Source organism: Panthera leo, chromosome B1 (genome assembly GCF_018350215.1).
Source record: "Panthera leo isolate Ple1 chromosome B1, P.leo_Ple1_pat1.1, whole genome shotgun sequence".
In the NCBI taxonomy this organism is placed as follows: Eukaryota; Metazoa; Chordata; class Mammalia; order Carnivora; family Felidae; genus Panthera; species Panthera leo.
The window spans coordinates 65,839,469-65,859,235 of record NC_056682.1 but is presented as its reverse complement, the minus strand read 5'-3'; the positions used below and the strand labels follow the sequence as shown (position 1 = coordinate 65,859,235).

Below are 19,767 nucleotides of genomic sequence, written 5' to 3'. Positions count from 1 at the left end.
ATATGAAAAATGTAACTGATCTCTTGAGATATATAGGCTTATTTATGCCCTAGGTTTCATATTTATCTGGAATCAAATAAAACAAATCTCATCCTCTTACTATCCATCCTAAAATAAGGTTAGGCTGGGTTAGTAAAATAAAGTAACCCTGTACTGACCTGAACTAAGTTTCTATCATTCTGACCTAGATGCATTATTCTAGAGCTAATTATTTGGCTTCTATTCTACACTGCAAAATGGCTCACTATCTTTCAGTTAGGATTTAATTTCCACCTACCCATTTTTGTCCAAAATAAGAACCAAGCCTCTTCTTTGGTGGTAATTTCCAAGTATCTCTTCAATTACCCATTCAACAAACAGAAATCTGTTTTCTACTCTGAAACAAATATGCTGGGAGTTAGAGATACAAAAAATAATATGCAATGCCCATCCAAGCCATTGCTTTATGGTGTACCAAGTATTAAAATAGGGTAATGTGCCTAGAATCATCCCAGTCCAGTGTAAGCCTTATAGATATTTCTACTGGGGATCAAAGTTCTGCCTTTAAAATTCATTCAGAAGGATCGGCTGGCACTTCCCAGGGACATTGTTCCCAGATATAAAATGACTGATCTATAGATTTCAAAGTATTGCTTGCCTATGTTCTCTATATCAATATTCCACCTACCTAACTAAGCAACAGCTAGTAAAATGAATCCTATACCTAGAACTGATGGTGAATTACTTGTTCCTTTGACTACTGTGACTTGACCAAATGGCTCAATTACAGCATTTAAGCGCCCTTGTTTTTTGAAGCTAGTGAGCTTGTCTAGTTTTGTCCAGTCCCCCTATTTCCTTCTCAGACTCATACTTGTCCTAAATTGTTACAACGAAACTAACTACTTCATATATGTCTAAAAAATTTCATCTAGAATACTAAGAAAATTTATGGAGAAGAAAACTAGCATTAAATGAAAAAATACTTGGTTTCAAACACTGCTAGGACCTTCAAATTTGTTATTTCTTTTATGACTCACTATAACGCTCTGAGTTTATTATTATAATCACTGATTTACCACTGACTGCAGAGAAGTAAAGTCATTTGTCCATTGTTGAAGATTAAGTTAGTGAAACACACCAGAATTAATCTAAGTATAATGCAGAAAATCTTTCCACTTTATCACCATAGCATATCTCCACAACCCTTAGTATTTCAAAATTGTTTTTCTGAGGTGTGATAAAAATAGTTAGGGGGAAACCACTTATATTTGGAGAAATAGAGAATTCCTTCACAGGTAAGGAAAAGGTATTCCAGGAAGAGAAGGAAAGTGCAAAAAACAAAACAAAACAAAACAAAACAAAACGGGCGGGGGGTGGACACAAAAATCGGAGCTTGTTGTTTTGTTTTATGGCTTATAAAATAATCAAGTCTAGAAAAGCATGGGGTGCATAAGGGTCATGGAAGGGAATCAAATGAGACAAGAAGAGTTACTTTTTAAAAGTTGTATCCAGGGGTGCCTGGGTGGCTCAGTCGGTTGGGTGTCTGACTTCAGCTCGGGTCATGATCTCACAGTTTGTGAGTTCAAGCCCTGCTTCGGGCTCTGGGCTGACAGATGGAGCCTGGAGCCTGCTTCGGATTCTGTGTCTCCTTCTCTCTCTGCCCCTCCCATGCCAATGCTCTGTGTCTCAATAATAAACATTTTAAAATTTTTTTAAAAGTTGTATCAAATTATTATCTATGCTCTCTCCTCTTCCACTTAATTCTCCAAATACTTCCATCTTTACTGTGTGTTCTCCCCATAGTCTTTGGAAATTGCTCTGATCAGGATCAAAATAATTCACTTTCCAACAAATTTCAAAGATACTTTTCCTGTCCTGAACTCTCAGAATCATTTAACACTGTTGACCATGCCTGCATTGGAAGACATTCTTTATTTGGCTTCTGTGACACTACACCCTGTTGTTTTGGAGAAATTGCCTGATAATTTTCAGTTTTGCCTCTTTTCTCTTTCTTTGCTTTCCTTCTCAAGTTGTATCCTTCCTCTTGCCTTCTCTCCCTCACTGCCTCCCTCCCTCTCCCCTCCTTTTGTCCTTTTGATTCCTCCTCCTCTGCCATTCTGAAATATTTCTCAGGAATCAAATCCTACTCTTGTCAATTATTATTCTACATGTCTGGAAATTCTCTTCCACTCTTTCCACAACCCTCTACATTTTGCTGACCTGATTCAGGGCTCAGAGACAAATGGTACTTCCCAATAAAATTGCAATAAAAATAATTCACAGGTATCTGAAACACATGTCCCATATTGAATTTATCTATCTCACTGAAATCTCTTCTTATGATCCTTTTCTTATTGAACAACACCTCCATTCATCAGAGTTAAAGCTCAGAGTCCGATTGCTTAACTTTTGAGTTCTTTTTATCCCAATTTAGATGTCACTTTCTTCAGGAAGAATTCCTAATTCCATCCTTTGTAGTCCTTTTTTCCTCTTTGCAGTCTTAATCAGACATGCCAACATCATGGTTAACTAAATCTTTAATTTCCTCAAAATTATCACTTTATTACATTACATATAATTGCATATTTAAGCATGTATCCTATTTCCTACATGAACCTCCATGAAAGAGTTCATTATGGGATTTCTAATCTTAGCCCATACCTGGCTCATAGTATAGAATCAAAATTTAATATACTTAATTCTATAAGTCCAATAATTTGAGAGTTTCCAAATTCCTAAATGATGACTTTAGAAGGGGAGTGACAATGTGCACATTGGGTGGGCTAGAAGGGGAAGGATAAAATAATAGGCATGTAACTCAAGTAAAAAGGCAATAGTTATCATAAATATAATAAAAGAGATGACCAAAAAAAGTGAAAATCATGTATAAACTAAGAACAAGTCAGGGAAAATAGCAATTGCCCATTGGAGTGCTTAAAGAATTGTACACACTTCAAGGAATTTAATTTCAGCAAGGTAATAATAAAGCTTCATATGATAACTTTCTTTGAAAGATCAAGAGTTATTGAAGAAGAAATAAAATAGACCCACTATCATCAACAACAACAAAAACAAAAACCTTTTGAGAGTTACTATTGTCTACTAAATTACGTAAAATTACTGGCTTTGCCTTAATTCCTCATTTAAAATTACATTGAAGTCAATTAAAATTGGACAGCACAAGTATCACTGAACTTTGTAAGTTTATTTTGTCACAGGTACATACCTTAGTCCAAGCTACAATTATCTATATTATACATCATCTATCATCTCCTATTATCTGATTGCCAAACTGATCTCTTACTTTCTTACCTCCTTGAAAATATGTTTTCCTCACATTAACTGCAGTTATTTTTTTTAAATATATGTCACATTATGTTGATTCTTTCCTTAAAATTTTACATTCCATTTGTTATTTTAAAAAATCTAAATTACTAACCATTGTTCACAGGTCCTTCCACTATTAGGCATTCACATCTTTGATGTCAGACTCCACTCCTGCTCTTATCTTCACTGACTTGCAATCATTGTAGCAATCTTGTTACTCTTTGAACATGTGAATGTTCACACCCATGTGAATGTTCACTCCATACTTGATGCACCCTCTTCCCAAATTCTGTTCTCCCAGATTTCCGTATGGCTAGGACCTTAGCATTTAGCTCCATGGAGTGGACTTCTTTTGCCTACCAATACTCTATACTGCCACCTTTTAACAATTATACCACTACTTGTTCTTCATAGGATGTATTAACGTTTGAAAATAGATAATTCATTCATTTATTTCCTCATCCCTCAGTATTGTCTTCTCCTACTTGAATGTTAGTTCCTTGAGTGCAAGACCCAACTTGTTCATACGTGTATTCTGTGTGCAGAGAGAGCTGCCTATAACATAAGTGTTCAGTATATATTTACTAAATGACTGCATTAATATATTTGGCAATGCTTTCATTTATTACACTTTTAACTTTTCAAAATCTACCTATTTTTCAAGAGTATGTTGAATGTTATTTCTTTCATAAAATTTTATTTGCGAACTGTGACCCTTCCTTGAAACCACTGTAGAAGTCTATCATGATGCTCATTCTGTCTTTATTCATACTTTGTTTTTTTGTTTTAATTCCTCTCTCTAATCACTAGATAGTGATTATCCTGGGGGTAGGGGGAGAACCTTAGATTTAAAAATTTTATATCCATAAAAAAAAAAACTTAGGATTTATAAATTTGATATCATAACATAATGTGAATTTCTGTCTCATAGTAAACACACCATCTAGATATGTGTATTTACTTATTTTATGTTTGTTGTCTATCCCTAAAGGGGAGTTTGGCCTTCTGTCGTTGCTCATTTCTATATCCTCATCTGCTAGACACAAACTGGCAGGTGGGAAAAGCCTATTAAATATCTGCTAAAAGAATAAAAGTCTGAACATTTTCCCGCTGAATTCAACATTTGCTAAAATACAATTTTACCTTCTCAGTAAGAATATTAGCATCATCATTTGGTAATTTATTTCAAGAATGTTGTATTTTGTTGTAAGTATTTAAAATGTTCATTTTACCAGGGCGCCTGGCTCAGGTCATGATCTCACGGTTCATTGAGTTTGAGCCCTGCATTGGGCTCTGAGCTGACAGCGTGGACCCTGGAGCCTGCGTCAGGTTCTGTGTCTACCTCTTTCTCTGTCCCTCCCTCACTAATGTTTTGTCTCCCTTTCTTTCAAAAATGAATAAACATGAAAAAAAATTAGATGTTTATCTGACCAGTGTCTTAAGATCACCAGAATTTTAATTATGCCTAATATTTATGTAACAAATAGTTTAACATTCTTTGAGTACTTTGGAAATAAAAAGAATGATATGTCAGCTTCTAAGAACAGTGTGGACAGAAAATTTATCGTATGAAAGTAAGCAATATACAGTTTGTTTCCTAAGTTTCAAGTTCCTGACATTGACTGAGATGTCTTATCTTACCCTGTAAAGCATTTTATTGATTCTTAATCTATACTTATCCTTGGCAAATGTAGGAGAGAAGATATAAACCAGGATAACTCAAGTATGTATACTTCAAACTTAGACTGAAGTATAGAACTTTTAAACTAAACCCACATGGAAAACACTGACAAAATTCTTGTTAGCCTCACTTGGATACATATTCAGTTCCCCTTTACCACTATTTTGTTAATAACACAAATACAATTTATAAGATTCTAAAAAATTAAGAAAATGCATACCCAAGTTTTCAAACTGATATACAAAACGTAACTATTACCTAGTGGCTGTTTACATGCCCATTTTAAATAATTAAAGAGTAACCTTAAGTTGAGTGATATACCAACCATATAATCAATAGTAATTTATTAGTTGAATTTATTGTAATTTTCTACTGGTTTTGCTTAAAAGCAGTAGAGAAATTGGCAAACGTTAATTTCTCCTAATGTAGTATTCCTTCTTGTGAGTTAAAAGAATGATATGACTGAAGGGAGTTTTCTGTGCCTTTTGGATTTCAATGCCTTTTTCCTTCCCCAGATCTGGGAAGTTCTCAGCTATTATTTCTTCAAGTACACCTTCAGCACCTTTCTCTCTCTCTTCCTCCTCTGGAATACCAATTATGCATATATTATTTCTCTTTAGTGCATCATTAGTTCTCTAATTTTCCCCTCATACTCCTGGATTTTTTTATCTCTCTTCTTCTCAGCTTCTTCTTTTTCCATAATTTTATCTTCTAGTTCACCCATTCTCTCCTCTGCCTCTTCAATCCGAGCTGTAGTTGTTTATAGCAGCACTCTCAACAATAGCCAAATTATGGAAAGAGCCTAAATGTCCATCAACTGATGAATGGATAAAGAAATTGTGGTTTATATACACAATGGAGTACTACGTGGCAATGAGAAAGAATGAAATATGGCCCTTTGTAGCAACATGGATGGAACTGGAGAGTGTCATGCTAAGTGAAATAAGCCATACAGAGAAAGACAGATACCATATGGTTTCACTCTTATGTAGATCCTGAGAAACTTAACAGAAACCCATGGGGGAGGGGAAGGAAAAAAAAAAAAAAAGAGGTTAGAGTGGAAGAGAGCCAAAGCATAAGAGACTCTTAAAAACTGAGAACAAACTGAGGGTTGATGGGGGTGGGAGGGAGGAGAGGGTGGGTGTTGGGTATTGAGGAGGGCACCTTTTGGGATGAGCACTGGGTGTTGTATGGAAACCAATTTGACAATAAACTTCACATACTGAAAAAAAAAAAAGAATGATATGAACTATAGCTTGCTTAATGAAAGCAATAATCAACAGATAGTATTTGAGATATTTAAAGAATCTATAGTCCAGTAATAAAAGAAAACATGTGGCAAATAGAATAAATGTTGCTTATTATAGGATTTATGTATTATACATAGATTATAGTTATTTTCTCTAAAAATAGTGATCAAACTAATCTAATTTGTATAAAAATAGAATTATGGAGCAAATACAATATAGGTATTATACATGAAAACAATTATACTTAAGTTATCCTCAAAGGTGAATATCAATTATGGATGGCAATACAATGTTACTAAATTGTTTCATAAAGCCTTAGCCAAAAGAGTTCTTTATTTTTATTTATTTTACAGAATGTTGCTTAAATTACTGAAAATAGTTCTATGAGGACATTTTATACTGAATAAATAAAAGTGTTCCATTAGCCAGTGAAATGTTAGAAAGGAATTAAAAGCTGTGAAGTAAAAGAAATAACACATTTTAAAATGAGTCTTGAAGATTAATATGTTCTATTTGCTATGTTTACTATTGAGCATAAAATATCAAGACAAACTAGTAAAGAAAATTTATGAAAAAGCATTAAAGTAATCAGATGCCTGAGACTTAAGCAACAACTCAGTGCACACATAATTCAATGTTTTGTTTGGTTATTTATATATTTTTTATTTCAAATCAGGCCCAGTAAGCACGCTCTTTTATACACTTACTAGGCAAATGACAAGGTTCACTTAGCTATACAATACATGTACCAGACTAATCTTAGATGACTTCACAAAGCTGTTTCCTCAGTTTCAGTCCACAGACAACCTGCCTTATTACCTATCTTTGTGTTCAATTCATAGTTCCGGTTCCCTTGTTTCATTATCATTTTAACATTTAATCAATCCTCATTAAACCAGAGCTGGGGATTCTCAACATGCTCCACCTCATCTATTACAGAAGTTCATATTTTTTCCTACAAATGTTCATTACATTTGCTCCAACCTTAGCATTTTTATAAAATACTTTGACAAAGATAGATGACTGGATAGCAATTCAACTTTAACCATGTTTCAAGTCTATTTCCAAATATGAAAAAAAAATAATTTACTTCTAAGTTACATTCACAGTTATACCTCACTGAGTTAGATTGACTCACATTGTCATGAAAGTGAAGCTAAAATTAGGAATGTGTGGATTTTAGAGAAATAGTTTGCTATGGAATATAAAGGAGGGATTTTACTTTTACAGAAGTATATTTTGAACATCTCTTTCAGTCAGGTGCTATAATAGGCACTGGGGATACTAATGACAAAAAAAAAAGATAGTACTAATTTTAGTAAATATATTTTATAGTAGGAGAGAAACTTAATCTAAACATACATATTATTAAAAAATACATAGTTATCATATTATCCTATATTTATTAGACTTATGCAAAATAGTTGATGTAAGCATAAAGAGAAGTTGATGATATATTTCAGTTAGAATGTCCAAAGTAGCCTTCCAAATGAAAGAAATATTTGAAGCTTGGCAAAGAGGAAAATAAGAGTCTTATAAATATCTGGAGGAAATTTTCCATGTAGAAGGAATAGCAAGCACAAAAGATGCTAAGGAAAACTAGGATGGTGGGATTGGATTAAGCTCAGAGAGGTAGGTGGGCTGGCCATGTACAGCCTCTTGACCCATTACAATGTGTTATATTTGGTACTGATTTTGATGAGAAGTCATTGAAAGGTTTGGGGGAGGGAAATTTGAGTAATATCTTAAAAGAATTCTCTGATGGTTAAATGAAGATTTGTCTTTAAGACAGCATAACTACATACAGGGAAAACTGCTAGAAGTCTGCTGCAGTATTTCAGGTAAGAAGTGGCCATAGGAAAGAATACATCAATAGTACATTACAAGGGTTATGCGCCATGTTCAAGTAGGATTTATTCCTGGAATTCAAGGATGGGTTAACATATAAAAATCGATTAATGTATTACACTGTATTAATGGAATAAAGGACAAAAACCATCTGATCCTCCTAAGTCATGGGGAAAAAAAAAGCATATGACAAAATTCAATACCCTTTTGTAGTAAAAAACTCTCCTGAAACTAGGAATAGAAGAAAACTGCAGCAGTGTAATAAAGGCCATATACGAAAAGTTCTAGGTAATACCATACTCAGTGGTTAAAGACTGAAAGTTTTGGGGCACCTGGGTGGCTCAGTTGGTTAAGTGTCTGACTTTGGCTCAGGTCATGATCTCATGTTCGTGAGTTCAAGCCCCATGCTGGGCTCTGTGCTCACAGCTCAGAGCCAGGAGCCTGCTTTGTATTCTGTGTCTGTCTCCCTCCCCTGTTCATGCTCTGTCTCTCCATCTCTCTCAAAAATAAATAAACATTAAAAGAAAGACTGAAAGTTTTTCCTCAAAAATCAAGAACAAGGCAAGGATGCCACTCTTGCCACTTCAATTTAACATAGTACTGAGCATTCTATCCAGAACAATTAGTCAAGAAAAAGAAATAACAAGTTTCCATCCAAACTGGAAAGGAAAAAAGGAAAGATATCTCCATTTGCAAATGAAAAAATCTTGCATGTGGAAAACCATCTATTCCATACACACACACACACACACACACACACACCACACAAACTCTTAGAACTAATAAATAAATTCAGTAACGTTGCATTATACAAAATCAATATGCAAAAACAAGCTGTGTTTCTATACATGAACAATCAATAATCTGAGAAGAAATTATGAAAACAATCCATTTGCCATGGCACCAAAACCAACAAAATACTTAGGAATAAATGTTACCAAGGAGGCAAAAGATTCATGCAGTGAAAATGACCAAACATTGATGAAAGAAATTAAAGGAGATATAAGTAAATAAAATATATTTTATGTTCACAAATTAGACACTTAATATTGTTAAATTGCCTATATTTCCCAAGAAAATCTACGGATTCAATACAATCCTTATCAATATCACAATGGAATTTTCTTTTGCAGAAATATAAAAAAAATCCTAAAATTTATACTGAATTTCAAGGGACACTGAAGAGCCAAATGATCTTGAAAAGAAAAATAAAAAAAGAACTAGGTTGGAGGCCTCACATTTCCTTGTTTCAAAACATTTTACAAAGCTAAAGTAATCAAAACAATGACATTTATGTGAGGTATCCAAAGCCACCAAACTTGTAGAAACACAATATATAATGGTAGTTGACAGTTGTGTGGATAACAGGGAAATGGGGACTTATTGTTTAATGGGTTTAAGGTTTCGGTTTTCTAAAGAAAATGTTTTAGAGATCTGTCCATACACCAATGTGAAAATAGTTAACACTACTAAACTGTACACTTAAAAATATTTAAGATGGCATTTTTTTGTTATATTTTTATCCATAATTTTAAAAGTTCATCCTCAAATATATCACTATCTTACGGGAGAAAACTATTATTTTAAAGAAAAAAGAACCCTCATATCCTATTGGTGGGAAAGTAATTGGTACAGCTACTTTGAAAAACAGTTTGGACGTTCTTCAAGAAATTGAAAAATAGAAATATCATATGATCCAATAATTCCATTCTTGGGTATGAAAAGATATATGCACCCTTATGTTTATTGCAGTATTATTTACAATAGCCAAGATATGGAAGCAAACTGTGTCCATCAACAAATGAATAGATAAGGAAGATGTGGCATGCACATGTGCACATGCGCATGCACACACACACACACGCACACGCACACAGGAATATTACACAGCCATAAAAAGATGACATTGTACCTTTAAGACAACATGGATGGACCTAAAGGGTATTATGCTAAGTGAAATAAGTCAGACTGAGAGAGACATATACCATGTGATTTCACTCATAAGTGGTATCTAAAACAACAAACAACTGAATAAACAAATAAAAAGTAGAATCAGAACTATAAATATGGAGAACAAATTGAGAGTTGCTAGAGGGGAGGCTATAAGCAATTCAGGCAAAATAGGTGAAAGGGAGTAAAAGACACAGGTTTTCAGTTATGGAATGAATAAATCACAAAAGACACAGCATATGGAATATATTTAATAATAATGTAACTAAGCAGATGGCAGCTACACTTGTGGTGAATGTGGCACTATGTATAAACTTGTTCAATCACTATGTTATATACCTGAAACTAATGTTAACATTGTGTGTCAATTATACTCAAATAGAAAATAATACTAAAAAAGTATCATGTCTAGAAAGGATTAAAATTAGGATTCATATTTAAAACTGTCTTGATCCAAAAACTGTGTTTTTTCCACCCCCCCACATTGATAGTTACAAGCTGTCTCTCCCAGACACAAGTCCAGGTTTATAGGCTGGATCAATGCAGTATTTATTGTTTTGTTTTGTTTTGTTTTGTTTCATTTTATTTTGTTTCCATGGGTGAGAATAGGGGTGGGTGGCTTGAGATGTTTGACTCCAGAGGTTTATAGGTACTTATATTGTATCAGAGATTTCTCAGAGCCTATTTCTAGATAGTATGTTTGTGTGTGTGTGTGTATGCTTATGAATAATGAATCACCAGCATATAGATTTGAGGGTCACAATAATTTTTAACCTCATAAATGGAGGAGGCTGATATCATTGGTTTATTCTCTACCTTTGAGAAAACTAATTCTTAACTAGAGGCCAGTAGATATAAGATACCAATGGGTCTGTATATGAGGACTTAAGGACAATAGAAGTAATGAAGGAAAGGACATAGCTGGTTACAGATAGTGTCCCCTAAGATCAAGACTCATTGCCTAGTTTACAGTAATCTCTATGATTATTGATCATTGCCTAAATGAGTAAGTGGTTTTCTCATTAGCTATGCTCCTCCCTTCCATGGCATAGAATCCAGACAACCTCAATTATAAGATCAGGGAAACTCCTGATTTGAATTGCTAGACAATAAAAAGTCATGCTTTCCAGATTTAGCATCATTTTCCTTACCTTTCACCCAATTCATTCACTGAAATTCATTCTTTTCACTGAATTTTTCTCAAAATAATATAAAATTCTCTTATTCTCCTTTTTTTCTATTTTCATTTCTCCTCTTTTTTTTCATAACTTTAAAGTTATATTTTCCTTTTTCTGTAGGGTCTCTCCAGATTCAACTATGATGTCCATGAATTTCTACCCTCATTGCATTTTTCTCTGTTTTTTTAAGCAGGCTCCCTGCCCAGCGTGGAGTCCAAAGTGGGGCTTGCATTCACAATCCTGAGAGCAAGACTTGAGCTGAAATCAAAAGTCAGACACAAATGATGGAGCCACCAAGGTGCCCCATTCTCATATCTCTTCTGCAGCCTTGTTATCTGAAGCATTTCCCCTCTGTTTTTACACATGCTCATTTTCCTGTTTCCCAGAAGTATGACATTTAAACAAGTGAGCAGAGGAAATGGCAGTATAATGACTGGCATCTTTTTCTTCTTTTTTTTTTTTTTCTTGGTAGTTTGGTAGTTTATTTTATTTCTTTTTGAATATATGAAATTTATTGTCAAATTGGTTTCCATACAACACCCAGTGCTCATCCCAAAAGATGCCCTCTTCAATGCCCATCACCTACCCTCCCCTCCCTCCCACCCCCCATCAACCCTCAGTTTGTTCTCAGTTTTTAAGAGTCTCTTATGTTTTAGCTCTCTCTCCCACTCTAACCTCTTTTTTTTCTTTTTTCTTTTCCTTCCCCTCCCCATGGGTTTCTGTTAAGTTTCTCAGATCCACATAAGAGTGAAAACATATGGTATCAGTCTTTGTGTGTATGGCTTATTTCACTTAGCATCACACTCTCCAGTTCCATACATGTTGCTACAAAGGGCCATATTTCATTCTTTCTCATTGCCACGTAGTACTCCAGTGTGTATATAAACCACAATTTCTTTATCCATTCATCAGTTGATGGACATTTAGGCTCTTTCCATAATTTGGCTATTGTTGAGAGTGCTGCTATAAACATTGGGGTACAAGTGCCCCTATGCATCAGCACTCCTGTATTCCTTGGATCAATTCATAGCAGTGCTATTGCTGGGTCATAGGGTAGATCTATTTTTAATTTTTTGAGGAACCCCCACACTGTTTTCCAGAGCAGCTGTACCAGTTTGCATTCCCACCAACAGTGCAAGAGGGTTCCCGTTTCTCCACATCCTCGCCAGCATCTATGGTCTCCTGATTTGTTCACTTTGGCCACCCTGACTGGTGTGAGGTGATATCTGAGTGTGGTTTTGATTTGTATTTCCCTGATAAGGAGCGACGTTGAGCATCTTTTCATGTGCCTGTTGGCCATCCGGATGTCTTCTTTAGAGAAGTGTCTATTCATGTTTTCTGATGACTGGCATCCTCTAAGAATTAGGACATTCCTACTATTACTGTAAATATTTAGGCGCATATGACCTTCCTTTTGTTGTAGCACCAAAGATCTTGGCAAAACAGAACTTAAAGCCAACTACTCTTTCCCTCTTTCTTCTTTTTTTTACCTGCAAATATGCTATTAAAAGTCAATTTAGCATTTATTTTAAAGGTATGAGATGGCTCGGAAGAATAATTACATATTATTCTTATATATAACCCCCAAATCACCTTATTACTAAAAACAATGAGGAAAGCACAGAGCGCATGGATGGCTCAGTTGGTTGAGCATCAGACTCCATTTCAGCTCCGTTCATAATCCCAGTGCAGACTCTGTGCTGAGGGGGAGCCTGCTTGACATTCTCTCTCTCTTCCTCTCACTCCCTCTCCCTCTCCCTCTCTCTCTCTCTCTCTCTCTCTCTTTCTCCCACTGCCCTTCTGTCCTGCTCATGCTCTGTCTCTAAATATAATGTAAATCTTTTTAAAAATGGGAAAGAGTAAGCATTTAGCAGACTGACTTTGTTTTACTTTGTCTCTTTTTTTAACATTAGAATGATACCATTTCCATTTTTATTCTAACGCTCATTTCTGTCAGCATCATCACCACTCCCACTCTGTGATAAAGTGATCCTGTTTTTACTTCAACTGGAACAACTTTTCATTATTTAAGAAATATGTTCCATTCTAACTCCTGGCATTGCCACCCGTCCCACAACAGTCTGACTACTGTTCCTGCTGGTAGTACTACTAGTGCTCATCCCTAATGTACTAAAGGCAGCAACTTAATGGATGCTAATTGATCAATTCTCTGTGTAGTGTTCCATAGTAAATGTGTCAATGGCATTTGAAGAGAAAGGTATGAGAGTTGTTAACAATAACACCATACAGATGCCTTACAAGTCAAAATGTATATGATTAGGCAAAAATAACTGAGAAATGGGTGGAGCACCTGGGTGGCTCAGTCAGTTGAGCGTTCGGCTTCAGCTCAGGTCATGATCTCACAGCTCATGGGTTCAAGTCCTGCTTGGGTTCTGTGCTGACAGCTCAGAGCCTGGACCCTGCTTTGGATTCTGTGTCTCCCTCTCTCTCTGCCCCTTCCCTACTCATGCTCTGTCTCTCTCTCTCTCTCTCTCCCTCAAAAAAAAGTAATAAATAAATATAATTTAAAAACAATAACTGAGAAATGGGAGTTATTTACTATATCTTTGACTTACAAAAATTTACATAGGCATGGTTTAAAAACACATTTTTTTGCCTGTCTCAAAAATTCGATTAATTTTGTTATGGCAACTGGTTTCTTGGGGTTTTTTTCTCATTAAACTTTTGTTTTAATGGGTCTCAAAATTCTGTGACAGATTTTTGGTCAAGTTGTTTCCATTAAAAAGTACTAAGTTTAAAAACCAGTAACTCATATGAGGACTTTAAGAGACAAAACAGATGAACATAAGGGAAGGGAAGCAAAAATAACATAAAAACAGGGAGGGGGACAAAACAGAAGAGACTCATAAATATGGAGAACAAACAGAGGGTTACTGGAGGGGATGTGGGAGGGGAGATGGGTTAAATGGGTAAGGGACACTAAGGAATCTACTCCTGAAATCATTGTTGCACTATATGCTAACTAATTTGGATGCAAAATTTAATACATACATACACACACACATACATACATAAATACATACATACATACATACTAGTAACTTAAAACTGCCACACACACACATACACACACACACACACACACACACACACACACACACTTACAGAATTTGTAAATTTTCTAAAACCATTTGATGTTAAACCAAGGGGAGTAAAACTTGATTTTTTATATCTTGGATATCTGTGACTGAAATGCTATGGTCTGTGTTCTAGAGATGCATTTGTACTAGGAAATACATAATATACTCTTTGACATTCTTGATCTGAAAACAGGTAATCATTATACTTCAATACATGTGGTACAACACATTTGAGAGCTGCTGTTAATGCTCTTCTGTTCAGAACTCTGTCGGAAAATCAGGTAGAACTCTCAAATTGGGTAGTCTGAAGAGACTTTAATAAGGGGATTGTTTACAGTGCTGAGCCAACAGTCTTTTGCATTGAATTGTATCTTCTAAAGAAAGATATGTTTAAGTCTTAACTCCCAGTACCTGAGAATGTGACCTTACTTGGAGACAGAATCTTTACACAGGCACTCTAGTTAAAAGAAGGTCATTATGTGGTTCTTAATCTAATATAACTGATGTCCTTTTAAAAAGAGGGAATTTGGAGCGCCTAAGTGGCTCAGTCAGTTAAACATCTGACTTCAGCTCAGGTCATGATCTAGCGGTCTGGGAGCTCGAGCCTCGTGTCAGGCTCTCTGCTGACAGCTAAGAGCCTGGAGCCTGCTTCAGATTCTGTGCCTCCCTATCTCTCTGCCCCTCCCACACTCACACTCTGTCTCTCAAAAATGAATAAATATTAAAAAAAATGTTTAAAAAGGAAATTTGGACACAGAGAAAGACACACATGCAGAAATTATCATGTAAACATGAAGGCAGAGATAAGGGCAATGTGTCTACAAGCAAGGTAATGTCAGCAATTGCTAGTAAACCATTAGAAGCATGGAACAGATGATCCCTCACAGCATCATCAGAAGGAACAGATCCTGTGTATACCTTGTATCAACATTCCAACTGGTCTTAATGGTTAAATTATCTCAGGTTGATGTATTCCTTGCTTGCCAACCTAAGCCCCATAGTTTGTAGCAGAACTAACACACTTTCCTTGAGATTTTACAAACCACTGGCCTTGAGGGAGAAAGGACCAGACCTGAGCACATTAAAAAACAGCCTCCACTGATACCAGCCTGTCTGTTCAGGTCATGCAGATGGATGACTAACTGCTGAGCACCAGCTTCTCTTGCCCATAAGCCTCTTTATCATTTCCTCACCTTCCCATTTAAAAACTTCCTGCTTCACCTAAACTGGCGGAGATGGTATTTGGGACCTTAGTCCACCATCCTCCCAGATTTCTGGCATCCCAATTAAGCATCTTTTCCTTTTCCACCATCACTTGTCTCTTGAGTACTGATTTTCTAGGGTGAGCACCCAAACTTGAGTTCAGAACCAGGACGGTCCCCTAGTCTAATAACACTTTGATTTTGGACTTCTGGCCTTGAAACTATGAGATGATACATTTTTGTTGCTTAATCCACCCTGTATGTTGTACTCTGTTATGGCAGCCCTAACAGAGAAGCCTAAGGCATAGTGTCTTAGTGTCATCATCCACTCAAACACCAATGGGCTTGAAGGGGTAGGTTGGATGGGAAACAGTTATTGGATTCTACGCAAAAGAAAGACTATGCAGAGACGCCTCCATTGCAGAAGGTTAGACTTTACTTAGAGGTATGCAGCTAGTCAGGGAAACCTCACAAGCTAGAAATAGAGGAATAAATACCTTAAACTTGTTTTGAAGTTTTCCATTCCAAGATGTCCTTTTGATACGACCCATTCTTTAAACTCAACTGCAAAGCCCTCTGCAAAGCCTCAGAGATACAGAGTATGGTGGAGACAGGTAGTGAAGCATCTGGAAAGACAAAGGAAAGATACCACACACTCAATAGCTTTTAAAGTATGTTACATTTATTCACTTCTTTGTAAATGTCTAATATACATTACAGTATAGATTTAAATACTTTACTAGATTAATAATAGATTAATTATCTATTAGATTAATAGACTAATTATTAATCTAATAACTAATTAATAATTGATTATTAATTATCTAATAGATTAATTATTAATAATAGATTAATAATACTTTAATAGATTAAAGTATTATTTAAAGTGCTTTTGTAAAAGGTGTTAATTTAAAAAACTTTTTAGGTTTAGGTAATACTATTTCATCATTAAAGATACCCACAGAAAATATTAATCAGAAGGCAGAGTAATAATCATAGAAGATAGTGGGGAGAACAATGGCTACTAACATTCATTCTTAAGAAATGTAAAAGAAGAGGGAGGGGCCAAGATGGCAGAACAGCATGGAAGTTTTTTTTTGCATCTCTCATCCCTGAAACACAACCAGATCAACACTAAACCATCCTGCACACCTTGAAAACTGATATGAAGATTAACACAACAATCTGCACAACCTGAACCAGAGAACTTATGTGGCACAGAGAGGTTACTGGGGGAGAAAGCTGCAGAGGGCAAGCAGCTGTTTTTGCTTGTGGAGAGGACAGAGATGGGAGGAGAGTACAGAAAGCACACCCCCCTTCCAAAAGCAGCTGGAGAGAAAAGAGTATGAAAGAGACTGAACAAAAAAGTGAGAAAAGAGAAAGGAAAGGGTTTAAATTCCATTAAGACTCTATAAACAGGGGGAGGGCAGAGTCTGAAACTCCTGGCAGTGCTCCGGTGAGAAGGGTGAATCCCCAGAAGCAGAGAGCACAGTCCAAGAGGTCCTCTGGTCACATGGGTGTAGGCAATTCCCCTGCTGGGAGGACATTTGATAGAGACCATGAAGCGTCCCCATAGGCAAAGGTCCCAGCAGACCCCGGAGAACAACCACATTTGCTGGTGCTGGAACAAGGATGTTAAGGGGGAAACCTGGTACCAGATGTGTGTTGTGATTTTTCATAATCCTTGAAATGCTGCTGTTACAGGATCACGGGAACTTTTTCTGGGGCAGGCGGGCATCCAGCCACTGTCTCTGGGCATTGGCACAGCACCATCTCCTGAACGTTCCTGGTGGCAGGCGGAACCCTGGCATTGCTCAGTGAGACCCTCCCCCAGAAGTTCTAAGCAGTAAAAGCCACAGTCCCTCAAAAGTGAGGTGTTGGGAAACACAGCTGCATCTGAGATAAAACTCAGGAGGGAGGTGCTGCCTGGCAACTGGATGGCTTGGTCACAGTGTAAAAGCGGGGAGGGGACACAAGCTGGATGGGTGCACGATTGCTGGTCTGGGAGAGCACAGAGTTCTGATACTAGAGACTGAGTAGCTGGGTGACACCATTTTCATGCCCCCCACGCATGTGCGTGCCTATAGGCACCACAACAATCCACCCCAGTAAGCTAAGCAGCATCATCTAGTGGAGAACTGAGCAGTTACACTGAGCCCCGCCCAAATGGGCCAACCTCCCTCTTTCAAACACCACAAGTCTCTCTGCCTGCTTACTTTACAGACTATAAAGTGCTTCATAGTTTGACTTCTTGGGGAAAATGATGTAATTTCAATCGTATTTCATCTGTTCACTGGTCCATCTATTCAATTTTCTTTTTTTTCTTTTTTGCTTCTTTTCTTTTTCTTGATTACAGAAAGAAAAAATATTTTTTATTTTCATTTCTATTAAAATATTTTCTATAATTTTTTACTATGTTTATTACTTTTTGTAAATTTCTCACAATCAATTTTTTTACTTCCATCATTTCATTTTATTCAATTTCATTGAATTTATTTTTTTCCAATTTTCAAACATTTTCCCTTTTTTTTCTTTTCTTTTCTTATCTTTCCTTTTTTTCTCTAATCTATCAAGCTCTTTTCAATAGCCAGACCATAACACACCTAGGATATAGCATCCTTTATTTGATTTTTTTGCGTTGTTTTTAATTTTTAATGTCAATTTTCTTACCTTGTTAACTCCATTTTGTCCTTCAAAATGATGAAATGAAGGAATTCACCCCAAAAGAAAGAACAGGAAGAAATGACAGCCAGTGATTTAATCAACACTGATACAAGCAAGATGTCTGAACTAGAATTTAGAACATGATAATAAGAATACTAGCTCGGGTTGGAAATAGATTAGAATCCCTTTCTGTGGAGATAAAAGCTGGTCAGGGTGAAATAAAAAGTGCTATAACTGAGCACCAATCTCGAAAGGATGCCAGAGTGGCAACAATGGATGAGCAGCAAAGCAGTGATTTAGAGGACAAACTTATGGAGAACGATGAAGCAGAAAAAAAGAGGGAGACTAAAACAAAAGAACATGATTTAAGAATTAGAGAAATCAGTGACTCATTAAAAAGGAACACCTGACTCATAGGGGTCCCAGAAGATGAAGAGAGAGAAAAGGGGTAGAAGAGTTATGTGAGCAAAGCATAGCAGAAAATTATCCTAACCTGGGGAAAGACACAGACATCAAAAGCCAGGAGGCACAGAAGACCCCCTTTAGATTCAACAAACATTGACCATGAACAAGGCATATCATAGTCAAATTCACAAAACACTCAAGCAAGGAAGGAATCATGAAAGAAGCAAGAAAAAAAAAAGTCCTCAACCTACAAGGGAAGACATATCAGGTTTGTAACACACCGATTCACAGAAACTTGGCAGTCCAGAAGGGAGTGGCGGGATATATTCAATATGCTGAATAGAAAAAAATATGCAGCCAAGATTCTATATCTGGCAAGGCTGTCATTCATAATAGGAGAGATAAAAAGTTTCCCAGACAAACAAAATTTAAAGGAGTTTGTGACCACTAAACCAGTCCTGAAAGAAATTTTAAAGGGGACTCTGAGGGAAGAAAAGATGAAAAAAAAAAAAGACCAAAAGCAACAAAGACTAGAAAGGACAAGAGAACACCACCAGAAACTCTACAAGAAACATAATGGCAAAGAGTTTATATCTCTCAGTATACACTCTAAATGTCAATGGACTAAATACTCCAATCAAAAGGCATAGGGTAACAGAATGGATAAGAAAATAAGATCCATCTATGTGCTGTTTACAAGAGACCCACTTTAGACCTAAAGACACCTTCAGATTAAAAGTAAGGCAATGGAGAACCATCTATCCTGCTAATGGTCAACAAAGAAAGCTGGAGTAGCCATACTTATATCAGACAATCTAGACTTTAAAATAAAGACTGTAACAAGAGATGAAGAAGGGCATTATATCATAATTAAAGGGTCTATCCACCAATAAGATCTAACAGTTGTAAACATTTATGCTCTAAATGTGAGGGCACCGAAATATACAAATCAGTTAATTACAAACATAAAGAAACTCATTGATAATAATACTATAATTGTAGGGAATTCCACACCCCACTTACAACAATGGACAGATCATCTAATCAAAAAATCAACAAGGAAACAATGGCTTTGAATGACACACTGGACTGGATGGACTTAACAGATATATTCAGAACATTTCATCCTAAAGCAGTGTAATACACATTTTTCTCTGGTGCATATGGAACTTTCTCCAAATT

General features: G+C 36.1%; 1 protein-coding gene across 1 annotated transcript in view; it reads right to left on the bottom strand.

Annotated features, from left to right (window-relative positions):
- Positions 1-16,058, bottom strand: part of FSTL5 (follistatin like 5) — a 793,609-nt gene extending 777,551 nt beyond the window's left edge. Inside the window, exon 1 of the mRNA XM_042935151.1 lies at positions 16,014-16,058. Coding sequence (XP_042791085.1) covers positions 16,014-16,039 — 26 coding nt within the window. The 5' untranslated portion in view covers positions 16,040-16,058. The remainder of the gene's footprint in view (positions 1-16,013) is intronic.
- Between the last annotated feature and the right edge of the window lie 3,709 nt (positions 16,059-19,767).